General features: G+C 42.8%; 1 protein-coding gene across 2 annotated transcripts in view; it reads right to left on the bottom strand.

The window, feature by feature from the left end:
- The window catches only part of LOC139748048 (sialin-like), a 75,950-nt gene that overhangs the window by 18,862 nt on the left and 41,615 nt on the right, over window positions 1-15,473 (bottom strand). For both annotated transcript variants that reach the window (XR_011712522.1, XM_071660622.1), the window contains 3 exons: window positions 14,373-14,602; window positions 10,986-11,135; window positions 4,562-4,694 (listed from right to left, as the gene is read on the bottom strand). Coding sequence is in view for 1 of the 2 variants with exons in the window: in XM_071660622.1 (XP_071516723.1) it covers window positions 4,562-4,694; window positions 10,986-11,135; window positions 14,373-14,602 (513 nt within the window). In the remaining variant the exon portion in view is untranslated. The remainder of the gene's footprint in view (window positions 1-4,561; window positions 4,695-10,985; window positions 11,136-14,372; window positions 14,603-15,473) is intronic.

Raw genomic sequence — 15,473 nt, 5'->3', positions numbered from 1 at the left:
TGCCTCTCTCTTCTCTTTCACTAATACTCTTACTTCTTCATCCCACCAAAATTACAGAGGTATAAGTTTGTTGAGTATTCCTGGTAAATTATATGGGAGGGTATTGATTGAGAGGGTGAAGGCATGTACAGAGCATCAGATTGGGGAAGAGCAGTGCGGTTTCAGAAGTGGTAGAGGATGTGTGGATCAGGTGTTTGCTTTGAAGAATGTATGTGAGAAATACTTAGAAAAGCAAATGGATTTGTATGTAGCATTTATGGATCTGGAGAAGGCATATGATAGAGTTGATAGAGATGCTCTGTGGAAGGTATTAAGAATATATGGTGTGGGAGGCAAGTTGTTAGAAGCAGTGAAAAGTTTTTATCGAGGATGTAAGGCATGTGTACGTGTAGGAAGAGAGGAAAGTGATTGGTTCTCAGTGAATGTAGGTTTGCGGCAGGGGTGTGTGATGTCTCCATGGTTGTTTAATTTGTTTATGGATGGGGTTGTAAAGGAGGTAAATGCAAGAGTCCTGGAAAGAGGGGCAAGTATGAAGTCTGTTGGGGATGAGAGAGCTTGGGAAGTGAGTCAATTGTTGTTCGCTGATGATACAGCGCTGGTGGCTGATTCATGTGAGAAACTGCAGAAGCTGGTGACTGAGTTTGGTAAAGTGTGTGGAAGAAGAAAGTTGAGAGTAAATGTGAATAAGAGCAAGGTTATTAGGTACAGTAGGGGTGAGGGTCAAGTCAATTGGGAGGTGAGTTTGAATGGAGAAAAACTGGAGGAAGTGAAGTGTTTTAGATATCTGGGAGTGGATCTGTCAGCGGATGGAACCATGGAAGCGGAAGTGGATCATAGGGTGGGGGAGGGGGCGAAAATTTTGGGAGCCTTGAAAAATGTGTGGAAGTCGAGAACATTATCTCGGAAAGCAAAAATGGGTATGTTTGAGGGAATAGTGGTTCCAACAATGCTGTATGGTTGCGAGGCGTGGGCTATGGATAGAGTTGTGCGCAGGAGGATGGATGTGCTGGAAATGAGATGTTTGAGGACAATGTGTGGTGTGAGGTGGTTTGATCGAGTAAGTAACGTAAGGGTAAGAGAGATGTGTGGAAATAAAAAGAGCGTGGTCGAGAGAGCAGAAGAGGGTGTTTTGAAATGGTTTGGGCACATGGAGAGAATGAGTGAGGAGAGATTGACCAAGAGGATATATGTGTCGGAGGTGGAGGGAACGAGGAGAAGAGGGAGACCAAATTGGAGGTGGAAAGATGGAGTGAAAAAGATTTTGTGTGATCGGGGCCTGAACATGCAGGAGGGTGAAAGGAGGGCAAGAAATAGAGTGAATTGGAGTCATGTGGTATACAGGGGTTGACGTGCTGTCAGTGGATTGAATCAAGGCATGTGAAGCGTCTGGGGTAAACCATGGAAGGCTGTGTAGGTATGTATATTTGCGTGTGTGGACGTGTGTATGTACATGTGTATGGGGGGGGGGGGTTGGGCCATTTCTTTCGTCTGTTTCCTTGCGCTACCTCGCAAACGCGGGAGACAGCGACAAAGTATAAAAAAAAAAAAAAAAAAAAAAAAAAAAAAAAAAATGTATATATATATATATATATATATATATATATATATATATATATATATATATATATATATATATATATATACATATATATATATATATATATATATATATATATATATATATATATATATATATATATATATATATATATATATATATATGTACATTGAGATGCATAGGTATGTATATTTGCGTGTGTGGACGTGTATGTATATACATGTGTATGTGGGCGGGTTGGACCATTCTTTCGTCTGTTTCCTTGCGCTACCTCGCTAACGCGGGAGACAGCGACAAAGCAAAATAAATAAATAAATAAATAATGATACAGGAGATGGAGTGAGTATTTTGAAGGTTTGTTGAATGTGTTTGATGATAGAGTGGCAGATGTAGGGTGTTTTGGTTGAGGTGGTGTGCATAGTGAGAGGGACTGGGAGAAGAGGTAGTGAAAACTTTGCCGAAAATGAAAGCTAAACAAAGAAGAGGTAGTGAAAGCTTTGCGTGTTTGGATGGTGTTGCAGTGGAATCTATTAAAAAAGGGGGTGACTTGTTGGTAAGGATATACAATGTATGTATGGTTCATAGTGAAGTGCCTGAGGATTGGCTGAATGCATGCATAGTGCCATTGTATAAAGGCAAAGGGGATAAAGGTGAGTGTTCAAATTACAGAGGTATAAGTTTGTTGAGTATTCTTGGGAAATTATATGGAAGGGTATTGATTGAGAGGGGTAAAGGCATGTACGTAGCATCAGATTGGGAAAGAAGAGCAGTGTGGTCTTAGAAGTGGTAGAGGATCTGTGGGTCAGGTGTTTGCTTTGAAGAATGTGTGTGGGAAATACTTAGGAAAGCAAATGGATTTGTATGTAGCATTTATGGATCTGGAGAAGGCATATGATAGAGTTGATAGAGATGCTCTGTGGAAGGTATTAAGAATATATGGTGTGGGAGGCAAGTTGTTAGAAGCAGTGAAATGTTTTTGTTGAGGATGTAAGGCATGTGTACGTGTAGGAAGAGAGGAAAGTGATTGGTTCTCAGTGAATGTAGGATTGCGGCAGGGGTGTGTGATGTCTCCATGGTTGTTTAATTTGTTTATGGATGGGGTTGTTAGGGAGGTGAATGCAAGAGTTTTGGAAAGAGGGGCAAGTATGAAGTCTGTTGGGGATGAAAGAGCTAGGGAAGTGAGTCAGTTGTTGTTCGCTGATGATACAGCGCTGGTGGTTGATTCATGTGAGAAACTGCAGAAGCTGGTGACTGAGTTTGGTAAAGTGTGTGAAAGAAGAAAGTTAAGAGTAAATGTGAATAAGAGCAAGGTTATTAGGTTCAGTAGGGTTGAGGGTCAAGGCAACTGGGAGGTAAGTTTGAATGGAGAAAAACCGGAGGAAGTAAGGTGTTTTAGATATCTGGGAGTGGATCTGGCAGCGGATGGAACCATGGAAGCGGAAGTGGATCATAGGGTGGGGGAGGGGGCGAAAATCCTGGGAGCCTTGAAGAATGTGTGGAAGTCGAGAACATTATCTCGGAAAGCAAAAATGGGTATGTTTGATGGAATAGTGGTTCCAACAATGTTGTATGGTTGCGAGGCGTGGGCTATGGATAGAATTGTGCGCAGGAGGATGGATGTGCTGGAAATGAGATGTTTGAGGACAATATGTGGTGTGAGGTGGTTTGATCAAGTAAGTAACGTAAGGGAAAGAGAGATGTGTGGAAATAAAAAGAGCGTGGTTGAGAGAGCAGAAGAGGGTGTTTTGAAATGGTTTGGGCACATGGAGAGAATGAGTGAGGAAAGATTGACCAAGAGGATATATGTGTCGGAGGTGGAGGGAACGAGGAGAAGTGGGAGACCAAATTGGAGGTGGAAAGATGGAGTGAAAAAGATTTTGTGTGATCGGGGCCTGAACATGCAGGAAGGTGAAAGGAGGGCAAGGAATAGAGTGAATTGGATCGATGTGGTATACCGGGGTTGACGTGCTGTCAGTGGATTGAATCAGGGCATGTGAAGCGTCTGGAGTAAACCATGGAAAGCTGTGTAGGTATGTATATTTGCGTGTGTGGACGTATGTATATACATGTGTATGGGGGTGGGTTGGGCCATTTCTTTCGTCTGTTTCCTTGCGCTACCTCGCAAACGCGGGAGACAGCGACAAAGCAAAAAAAAAAAAAAAAAAAAAAAAAATATATATATATATATATATATATATATATATATATATATATATATATATATATATATATATATATATATATAAATATATATATTTCGTCTGTTTCCTTGCGCTACCTCGCACACGCGGGAGACAGCGACAAAAAAAAAATATATACATATATATATATATATATATATATATATATATATATATATATATATATATATATATATATATATATATAGCGAAAGACAAAAAACGGAAAAATTGCCCAACCCACCCACATGCACATGTATATACAAATATGCACACACACGCACATATGCATACCTATACATTTCAACGTATACATACATATACATACATAGACATGTACATACATATACACATGTACATATTCATACTTGTTGCCTTCATCCATTCTCGTCGCCACCCCGCCACACATGAAATTATGTCTGACACACTGTTGGAATACGAACCTTCATCACTCCTTATCTACCTACCTATGTGTCTATCTATTTATCTAGCTTTCTATCTATATGGAATTGTAGACCACGTAGGAAAATCAAAGTAAGAATATTTTCCTGCCTGAATGTTCTGCTTCTTACATATCTATCAGTCTGGTCTTCATCGGCCTCCATCAACTCAATGAATACTATGATTATATCAAGCATTACGACCCCGTTCACTGAGGGGTCTCCTACAACTTCAAGGATGCGCGACATCCAGTGAGAGGGAAATGATGGATTCCCTTGAAAACTTAGGTTTCCTGGATACGACTGTACTGCCGTACGTGGGTCGATATGGCGGGAGATCCATGATGAAGGACTGACCATATATGTGTATCCTGGTCTCTGACCTGTAGCCATAGAGATCCTCCTGACGGAGAGAATAGTCAGTCTGCCCGTGGTGGTGAGGCGGTGCATGAGCGCTGCCCAGCACAGACTCCATATCCACATCAACAGGTAAGGTAGAGAGGAGAGGAATCCATTCTGCAATGGGGAGGGAGAGGCTGATTATACCACACGTAACGTCAGTGAATCTGTCTTAATTGTTAATACTAAGAACTTTAATTTGTCCCCAGGCAATTCTAAAGCCCATCCTAGTAATAACCAAATCATTATGAATGAACTGACGACACACGAAAACATAAAAAAAGATTTTCAAGACACACCCAGCTATCCAGGTCAACCCCCGTCACCTGACCCACCTTAATCACTCCCCATCACAATAGTTGTTGTCGGTCAGGCCAGTGTGTTGTCCATGTTGGTAGACGATGGAGGGCGGGACTCCAGTGTAATCTTGATTAGAAATGGTAGTGAGTGGTGGGATGAAGAAGTAAGAGTAATAGTGAAAGAGAAGAGAGAGGAATTTGGACGATTTTTGCAGGGAAATAATGCAAATGAGTGGGAGTGGTATAAAAGAAAGAGGCAGGAGGTCAAGAGAAAGGTGCAAGAGGTGAAAAAGAGGGAAAATGAGAGTTGGGGTGGGAGAGTATCATTAGATTTTTGGGAGAATAAAAAGGTGTTTTGGAAGGAGGTGAATAAAGTGCGTAAGACAAGGGAACAAATGGGAACTTCAGTGAAGGGGGCTAATGGGGAGGTGATAACAAGTAGTGGTGATGTGAGAAGGAGATGGAGTGAGTATTTTGAAGGTATGTTGAATGTGTTTGATGATAGAGTGGCAGATATAGGGTGTTTTGGTCGAAGTGGTGTGCAAAGTGAGAGGGTTAGGGAAAATGATTTGGTAAACAGAGAAGAAGCAGTAAAAGCTTTGAGGAAGATGAAAGCCGGCAAGGCGGCGGTTTTGGATGGTATTGCAGTGGAATCTATTTACAAAGGGGGTGACTGTATTGTTGACTGGTTGGTAGGGTTATTTAATGTATGTATGACTCATGGTGAGTTGCCTGAGGATTGGCGGAATGCTTGCATAGTTCCTTACAAAGGCAAAGGGGATAAAAGTGAGTGCTCAAATTACAGAGGTATAAGTTTGTTGAGTATTCCTGGCAAATTATATGTGAGGGTATTGACTGAGGGTGAAGGCATGTACAGAGCATCAGATTGGGAAAGAAGAGCAGTGTGGTTTCAGAAGTGGTAGAGGATGTGTGGATCAGGAGTTTGCTTTGAAGAATATATGTGAGAAATACTTAGAAAAGCAAATGGATTTGTATGCAGCATTTATGGATCTCGAGAAGGCATATGATAGAATTGATAGAGATGCTCTGTAGAAGGTATTAAGAATATATGGTGTGGGAGGCAAGTTGTTAGAAGCAGTGAAAAGTTTTTATCGAGGATTTAAGGCATGTGTACGTGTAGGAAGAGAGGAAAGTGATTGGTTCTCAGTGAATGTAGGTTTGCGGCAGGGGTGTGTGATGTCTCCATGGTTGTTTAATTTGTTTATGGATGGGGTTGTTAGGGAAGTGAATGCAAGAGTTTTGGAAAGAGGGGCAAGTATGGAGTATGTTGTGGATGAAAGAGCTTGGGAAGTGAGTCAGTTGTTGTTCGCTGATGATACAGCGCTGATGGCTGATTCATGTGAGAAACTGCAGAAGCTGGTGACTGAGTTTGGTAAAGTGTGTGAAAGAAGAAAGTTAAGAGTAAATGTGAATAAGAGCAGGTTATTGGGTACAGTAGGGTTGAGGGTCAAGTCAATTGGGAGGTAAGTTTGAATGGAGAAAAACTGGAGGAAGTAAGATGTTTTAGATGTCTGGGAGTGGATCTGGAAGCCTGTGGAACCATGGAAGCGGAAGTAAATGATAGGGTGGGGGAGGGGGCGAATATCCTGGGAGCCTTGAAGAATGTGTGGAAGTCGAGAACATTATCTCGGAAAGCAAAAATGGGTATGTTTGAAGGAATAGTGGTTCCAACAATGTTGTATGGTTGCGAGGCGTGGGCTATGGATAGAGTTGTGCGCAGGAGTGTGGATGTGCTGGAAATGAGATGTTTGAGGACAATATGTGGTGTGAGGTGGTTTGATCGAGTAAGTAATGTAAGGGTGAGAGAGATGTGTGGAAATAAAAAGAGCGTGGTTGTGAGAGCAGAAGAGGGTGTTTTGAAATGGTTTGGTCACATGGAGCGAATGAGTGAGGTAAGATTGACCAAGAGATATATGTGTCAGAGGTGGAGGGAACGAGAAGAAGTGGGAGACCAAATTGGAGGTGGAATGAAGGAGTGAAAATGATTTTGAGTGATCGGGCCTGAACATACAGGAGGGTGAAAGGCGTGCAAGGAATAGAGTGAATTGGAACGATGTGGTATATCGGGGTCGACGTGCTGTCAATGGATTGAACCAAGGCATGTGAAGCGTCTGGGGTAAACCATTTAAAGTTCTGTGGGGCCTGGATGTAGAAAGGGAGGTGTGATTTTAGTGCATTATACATGACAGCTAGAGACTGAGCGTGAACGAATGTGGCCTTTGTTGTCTTTTTCTAGCGCTACCTCGTGCACATTTGGGGGGAGGGGGCTGTTATTCATGTGCGGCGGGGTGGCGATGGGAATGAATAAAGGCAGACAGTATGAATTGTGTGCATGGGTATATATGTATGTGTCTGTGTGTGTAGATATATGTGTACATTGAAATGTATAGGTATGTATATTTGCGTGTGTGGACGTGTGTGTAGATACATGTGTATGGGGGTAGGTTGGTCCATTTCTTTCGTCTGTTTCCTTGCGCTACCTCGCAAACGCGGGAGACAGCGACAAAGCAGTATATATATATATATATATATATATATATATATATATATATATATATATATATATATATATATATATATATATATATGTATACGTTGAGATGTATAGGTATGCATAAATGCGTGTGTGGACGTGTATGTATATACATGTGTATGTGGGTGGTCTGGGCCATTCTTTCATCCGTTTCCTTGCGCTACCTCGCTAACATGGGAGACAGCGAAAAACAAAATAAATATATATATATATATATATATATATATATATATATATATATATATATATATATATATATATATATATATATATATGTATATATATATATATATATATATATATATATATATATATATATATATATATATATATATATATATATATATATATATTGGGTATTGATTGAGAGGATCAAAGTATGTACATTGAATCACATTGGGGAAGAGCAGTGTGGTTTCAGAAGTGGTAGAGGATGTGTGGATCAGGTGTTTGCTTTGAAGAATGTATGTGAGGTATACTTAGAAAAACAGATGGATTTGTATGTAGCATTTATGGATCTGGAGAAGGCATATGATAGAGTTGATAGAGATGCTCTGTGGAAGGTTTTAAGAGTATATGGTGTGGGAGGTAAGTTGATAGAAGCAGTGAAAATTTTTTTGAGGATGTAAGGCATATGTACGTGTAGGAAGAGAGGAAAGTGATGGGTTCTCAGTGAATGTAAGTTTACGGCAGGGATACGTGATATGTCCATGATTGTCTAATTTCTTATAGATGGGGTTGTTAGAAAAGTAAATGCAAGAGTTTTGGAGAGAGGGGCAAGTATGCAGTGTATTGTAGATGAGAGGGCTTGTGAAGTGAGTCAGTTGTTGTTCGCTGATGACACAGCGCTGGTGGATGATTTAGGTGAGAAACTGCAGAAGTTGGCAACTGAATTTGGTAGTGTGTGAAAGGAGAAAGCTGAGAGTAAATGTGAATAAGAACAAAGTTATTATGTTTAGTAGGGTTGGAGGACAAATAGATTGCGGAGGTGACTTTGAATGGAGAAAAACTGGAGGAAGTGAAGTGTTTTCGATATATGAGATTGGATTTGGCAGCAGATGGAACCATGGAAGCGGAAGTGAATCATAGGGTGGGGGAGGAGGCGGATGTTCTGGGAGTGTTGAAGAATGTGTGGAAGGCGAGAACCTTACCTCGGAGAGCAAAAATGGGTACGTTTGAAGGAATAGTGGTTCCAACAATGTTATATGGTTGTGAGGCGTGGGCTATAGATAGGCTTGTGCGGAGGAGGGTGGATGTGTTGGAAATGAGATGTTTGAGGACATTATATTTGCTCTCCGAGATAACTCTCTCGCCTTCCACATGTTCTTCAACGCTCCCAGAACTTTTGCCCCCTCCCCCCACCCTGTGACTCACTTCCGCTTCCATGGTTCCATCCGCAACCAAATTCACTCCCAGATATCTAAAGCACTTCACTTCCTCCAGTTTTTCTCCATTTAAACTCACCTCCCAATTGACTTGACCCTCAACCCTACTGTACCTAATAACCTTGCTCATATTCACATTTACTCTCAGTCTTCTTTCACAAACTTTACCAAACTCAGTCACCAACTTTTGCAGTTTCTCACCCGAATCAGCCAACAGCAATGTATCATCAGCGCAACAACAACTGACTCACTTCTGAAGCCCTCTCATCCACAACAGACTGCATACTTGCCACTCTCTCCAAAACTTGCATTCACCTCCCTAACAATCCCATCCATAAACAAATTAAACAACCATGGAGACATCACACACCTCTGCCGCAAACCTACAATCACTGAGAACCAATCACTTTCCTCTCTTCCTACTCGTACACATGCCTTAAATCCTCGATAAAAAACTTTTCACTGCTTCTAGCAACTTACCTCGCACACTATATACTCTTAATACCTTCCACAGAGCATCTCTATCACTCTGTCATATGCCTTCTCCCGATCCATAAATGCTACACACAAATCCATTTGCTTTTTTGAATATTTCTCACATACATTTTTCAAAGCACATCCTCTACCACTTCTGAAACCACACTGCTCTTCCCCAGTCTGATGCTCTGTACATGCCTTCACCCTCTCAATCAATACCCTCCCACGCTCTTCACCCCAACATTGTTTCTTCTTTTCTGAAAACCCATACAAATCATCACCTTCGCCTCCACAAGATAATGATCAGACATCCCTCCAGTTGCACCTCTCAGCACAATAACATCCAAAAATCTCTCTTTCGCGCGCCTGTCAATTAACACGTAATCCAGTAATGCTCTCTGGCCATCTCTCCTACTTACATACGTATACTTATGCATATCTCTCTTTTTAAACCAGGTATTCCCAATGAACAGTCCTTTTTCAGCACATAAATCTACAAGCTCTTCACCATTTCCATTTACAACACTGAACACCCCATGTATACCAATTATTCCCTCAACTGCCACATTACTCACCTTTGCATTCAAATCACCCATCACTATAACCCGGTCTCGTGCATCAAAACTACTAACACACTCACTCAGCTGCTCCCAAAACACTTGCCTGTCATGATCTTTCATCTCATGCTCAGGTGCATATGTACCAATAATCACCCATCTCTCTCCATTCACTTTCAGCTTTACTCATACAAATCTAGAGTTTACTTTCTCACAATCACATACTCCCACCACTCCTGTTTCAGGAGTAGTGCTACTCCTTCTCTTGCTCTTGTCCTCTCACCAACCCCTGACTTTACTCCCAAAACATTCCGAAACTACTCTTCCCCTTTACCCTTGAGCTTCGTTTCACTCAGAGCCAAAACATCCAGGTTCCTTTCCTCAAACATACTACCTACCTATCCTTTTTTCTCATCTTGGTTACATCCACACACATTTAGACACCCCATTTTTCACTCCATCTTTCCACCTCGAATTTGGTGTCCCACTTCTCTTTCCTCACTCATTCTCTCCATGTGACCAAACCATTTCAAAACACCCTCTTCTGTACTCTCAACCACGCTCTTTTTATTACCACACATCTCTCTTACCCTTTCTTTACTTGATCAAACCACTTCACACCACATATTATCCTGGAACATTTAATTTCCAACCCTCCTCCGTCCAACCCTATCTATAGCCCATGCCTCGCAACCATATAACATTATTGGAGCCACTATTCCTTCAAACATACCCATTTTTGCTCTCTGAGATAACGTTCTTTCCTTCCACACATTTTTCATCACTCCCAGAACTTCCGCTTCCTCCCACATGGTTCCATCCGCTGCCAAATCCACTCCTAGATATCTAAAACACCTCACTTCCTCCAATTTTTCTCCATTGAAACTTACCTCCCAATGAACTTGTCCCTCAACCCTACTAAACCTAATAAACCTGCTTTTGTTCACATTTACTCTCAACTTTCTTCTTTCACACACTTTTCCAAACTCAGTCACCAGCTTCTGCAGTTTCTCACGCGAACAATTTATGACGTGAATGCGGCTCCTCAACATTCCTGACCACGTAGCCCTGAGGGCTACATTGCTCTGCTGGAGTGCCATAATATAACCTTCAACTCCATTATTCGGATAACGTACTTTGCTCAGGTCAAGATGCTGGACGACGTTAAGGTAAGTAGGTAATTCCGTCAGTAGAGTGTAGAGGGCATAGTTATGGCCGAGACTGGCAGCCACCACCGACCAGAAGTGCTGAGATGTCACGATGTCCCGCCACGGGAAGGCCACAACCTGCAAGGAAAATCACTCTCAGTGACGTCACATCTGGTTTTCCACCACTCATAGTGACGTCATATCTGGTTTTCCACCACTCACAGTGACATCATATTTGGCTTTCCACGGACTGAAATGTTTCTTGTGTTTCCTATATCTATCTCGTAAAATTTTCTATTAATGTAGGCTCTACCACTCTAATCCAGCACTCTGTGGTCCGGAAACTCTCTTGGTCCGGCACGTTTTGAATCTGCCGCCATTAGTTACTGGATCTGCCACCAGATCGCGTTATTCGCTGCGCTAAGAAGCCAAAATTTGTTCACACTGCAGCCGAGCTAATTAACAGTCCTGTTAATTTTTTGTAGTCCAAGACGAAGTGTATAATACGACGAATCTGCCCTGTATTGGCGTCGTATGCCACGATAAACCCTTGCTCAAGATATTGAAGAGTCTCCATTTGAGGTAAGGATTCCAAAGATAGGGTAACAATTCTTGGCTGCAGCAATACTGCAGGAACACATATATCCAAACTGATGGTAATTGGTGAGGGTGTTCATCCCTGGGGCCTTTAAAGAATTAGATTTCTGTTTTCCTGGATTTTCTGTGGTCCGGCAATGGACAGGTCCCAAGATTGCCGGATTAAAGAGGTACAACTTGTAGAGTAAACTTTCTTCCACAAAGCAGAAAAAAGAGAATCATACCCAGGTGTATAGGTTTGAGGTCCCCTTTGTATGTAAACAATTTAATTTTTGTAGCTGTTATCATCACGGAAATATGGCACTGACAAACACACAGATATAGATACTCTGCCTATTTTACAGTTATAGATAACCAAATTGGAGGTGGAAAGATGGAGTGAAAGAGATTTTGTGTGATCGGGGCCTGAACATGCAGGAGGGTGTAAGGAGGGCAAGGAATAGAGTGAATTGGAGCGATGTGGTATACCGGGGTTGACGTGCTGTAAGTGGATTGAATCAAGGCATGTGAAGCGTCAGGGGTAAACCATGGAAAGCTGTGTAGGTATGTATATTTGCGTGTGTGGACGTATGTATATACATGTGTATGGGGGTGGGTTGGGCCATTTCTTTCGTCTGTTTCCTTGCGCTACCTCGCAAACGCGGGAGACAGCGACAAAGCAAAAAAAAAAAAAAAAAAAGATAACTAAAGACCATACAGAAATATATACATTCTTAACGAAAGGAATAAAGATGTTTTATATGTTTATATATGTTAGACTAACTTAACGGTGAGATATTCTTCATCCTCAAATCATCTGGATTAAAACCATAAAATGCAGAAATTATTACAAATTACATAAACTGATAAGATTACGTTAATGAACGGTGTAACAATAATGAAATTACAATGTAAACCATATCTATGACCAACGTGCGTTGACCTTAGTGGAGGAACAACGTATAAGTGACGTGAGAAAGGGAACACTTCATTTCTGTTCACCTTCTCCAGACTGTCAAATTTGCCCACAATACACGGTCTCCGTCAGTCGTGTACAGACAATTATTGACGTACCTTGGTATGGTAGTGGTTCATTAACTGCTTGTTAGCACCTCTGGTATGGTCGTTCCCCGCATCATATACCAATAGCCATCAGTATCTTCGACGCTCAGGGTTGAAATGTTCATATAAAAAGACTGAACCTGCCACTCCTGATGTACACTTCCCGCCCACCACTCACAGCTCTCCTGTCCACACACGGGTCTGCTGGCACACGGTTTATGGCTCATGCCAACTCCTCCTCCAGGAACCTTCACATCTCTACCAGTTATACTGACACTAACACCAGTTATACTGACACTAACACCAGTTATACTGACACTAACACCAGTTATACTGACACTAACACCAGTTATACTGATACTAACACCAGTTATACTGACACTAACACCAGTTATACTGACACTAACACCTGTTATACTGTCACTAACACCAGTTATACTGACACTAACACCAGTTATACTGACACTAACGCCAGTTATACTGTCACTAACACCAGTTATACTGACACTAACGCCAGTTATACTGACACTAACATCAGTTATACTGACACTAACGCCGGTTATACTGACACTAACATCAGTTATATTGACACTAAACAGGACTCACCATCTGCAAGCCAGAAACCTTACGTCTTATGCCCTCTGCTGGCAGGCGACCTGCTCCTCCTGCTAACTCCACTAATGCCCTCTGCTAGCAGGCGACCTGCTCCTCCTGCTAACTCCACTAATGCTCTCTGCTAGCAGGCGACCTGCTCCTCCTGCTAACTCCACTAATGCTCTCTGCTAGCAGGCGACCTGCTCACTCCTGCTGATCATTCATTATCACGACCTAACGTTCCGTCCATTACGAACACCACACGTGATGGCTTTTGTTCTGCTTCACCACAGTTTAGTTGTGTCTCATCTTCCTCCATCTTATGTCACCACACCCGCCTTCCTTGTGGCAGACCAGACCACTAGTCTTGCCTCCACTCCCCAGGTGGAGGACGTCTGTCTCACGCCTCGTTCGAAACGTGTTTGCTTCATTGCTTCACCTCTGATGATTTTCTTATTGTTCTTCTGTGAGTTCTTGTTGGCTCTGGCCATTTTTCTCCGTGTCATTTAGTTATTGATAACATCTAACAGTTTAGAAGATATATTCATTGAGGTTCATCTCACAACGTTACAGAGAGAAGACAGATAATTCCATTATGACCATCACTTTCGGTCGGATTATATTACTCACACATTTTGGTCATTATCAAGACGCTATTCCTCAACATTATACCCATGAACCACCACTCATTAGTTCCCGTAATTACGCTCTGACCACTGAGGACGTGACAGGCACAAACAATGGTTTATACCATTCAAGAAACAGTTTATCTGTCCGTCTTCTTGCGCTAAGAAGCAGCCTGAGCAAGCAAACACGTCAAGCAAACACGTCGTCGAGCTAACACGTCGTCAAGCAAACGCGTCAAGCCTACACGTCGTCAAGGAAACACGTCAAGCAAACACGTCAATCAAACACGTTGTCGAGCAAACACGTCGTCAGGCAAACACGGCAAGCAAACACGTCGTCGAGCTAACACGTCGTCAAGGAAACGCGTCAAGCAAACACGTCGTCGAGCTAACACGTCGTCAAGGAAACACGTCAAGCAAACACGTCGTCGTCAAGCAAACACGTCGTCAAGCTAACACGTCGTCGTCAAGCAAACACGTCGTCGACGTTGAAGGATCCAGTCAAGCAACATCTCACCTTAGGTCGCCTGACGATGCCATCCTGCTGTCGTCGGAGGGTCCTCAGCTCTGCGTCAGAGATGTTCGGATGGTCTTCTGGATGGTCGTAGACCCACATGAACCAAGCGAAGCACCAGGCCAGACCCGTCACCCCAAACACGTAGAAGGAGGCCGGCCATCCGCCCAGGAAGGTGGAGGAGGCCAGCCATGCGGTGCACGTCATGCCTATCATCGTCCCAAACTGCACCCCTGAAGACAGGCGAGAAATTATTGTTTGCTTCCTGAAAGATGTGTGTGTGTTGATGCTTGAGGCAGACTACCATGAACACGTCATTGTCTCCAACACCATGAACACGTCAGACGTCTCCAACACCATGAACACGTCAGATGTCTCCAACACCATCAACACGTCAGGTGTCTCCAACACCATCAACACGTCAGGTGTCTCCAACACCATGAACACGTCAGATGTCTCCAACACCATGAACACGTCAGATGTCTCCAACACCATCAACACGTCAGGTGTCTCCAACACCATGAACACGTCAGATGTCTCCAACATCATGAACACGTCGGATGTCTCCAACACCATGAACACGTCAGACGTCTCCAACACCATGGACACGTCAGATGTCTCCAACACCATGACCACGTCAGATGTCTCCAACACCATGACCACGTCAGATGTCTCCAACACCATCAACACGTCAGGTGTCTCCAACACCATGAACACGTCAGATGTCTCCAACACCATGAACACGTCGGATGTCTCCAACACCATGAACACGTCAGATGTCTCCAACACCATCAACACGTCAGATGTCTCCAACACCACGAACACGTCAGATGTTTCCAACACCATGAACACGTCAGATGTCTCCAACACCATGAACGCGTCAGATGTCTCCAACACCATGAACACGTCAGATGTCTCCAACACCATGAACACGTCGGATGTCTCCAACACCATGAACACGTCAGATGTCTCCAACACCATGAACACGTCAGATGTCTCCAACACCATGAACACGTCGGATGTCTCCAACACCATGAACACGTCGGATGTCTCCAACACCATGAACACGTCAGATGTCTCCAACACCATCAACACGTCAGATGT

Source organism: Panulirus ornatus, chromosome 72 (genome assembly GCF_036320965.1).
Source record: "Panulirus ornatus isolate Po-2019 chromosome 72, ASM3632096v1, whole genome shotgun sequence".
NCBI lineage: Eukaryota > Metazoa > Arthropoda > Malacostraca > Decapoda > Palinuridae > Panulirus > Panulirus ornatus.
This window is presented reverse-complemented; position numbering and strand designations above follow the sequence as displayed.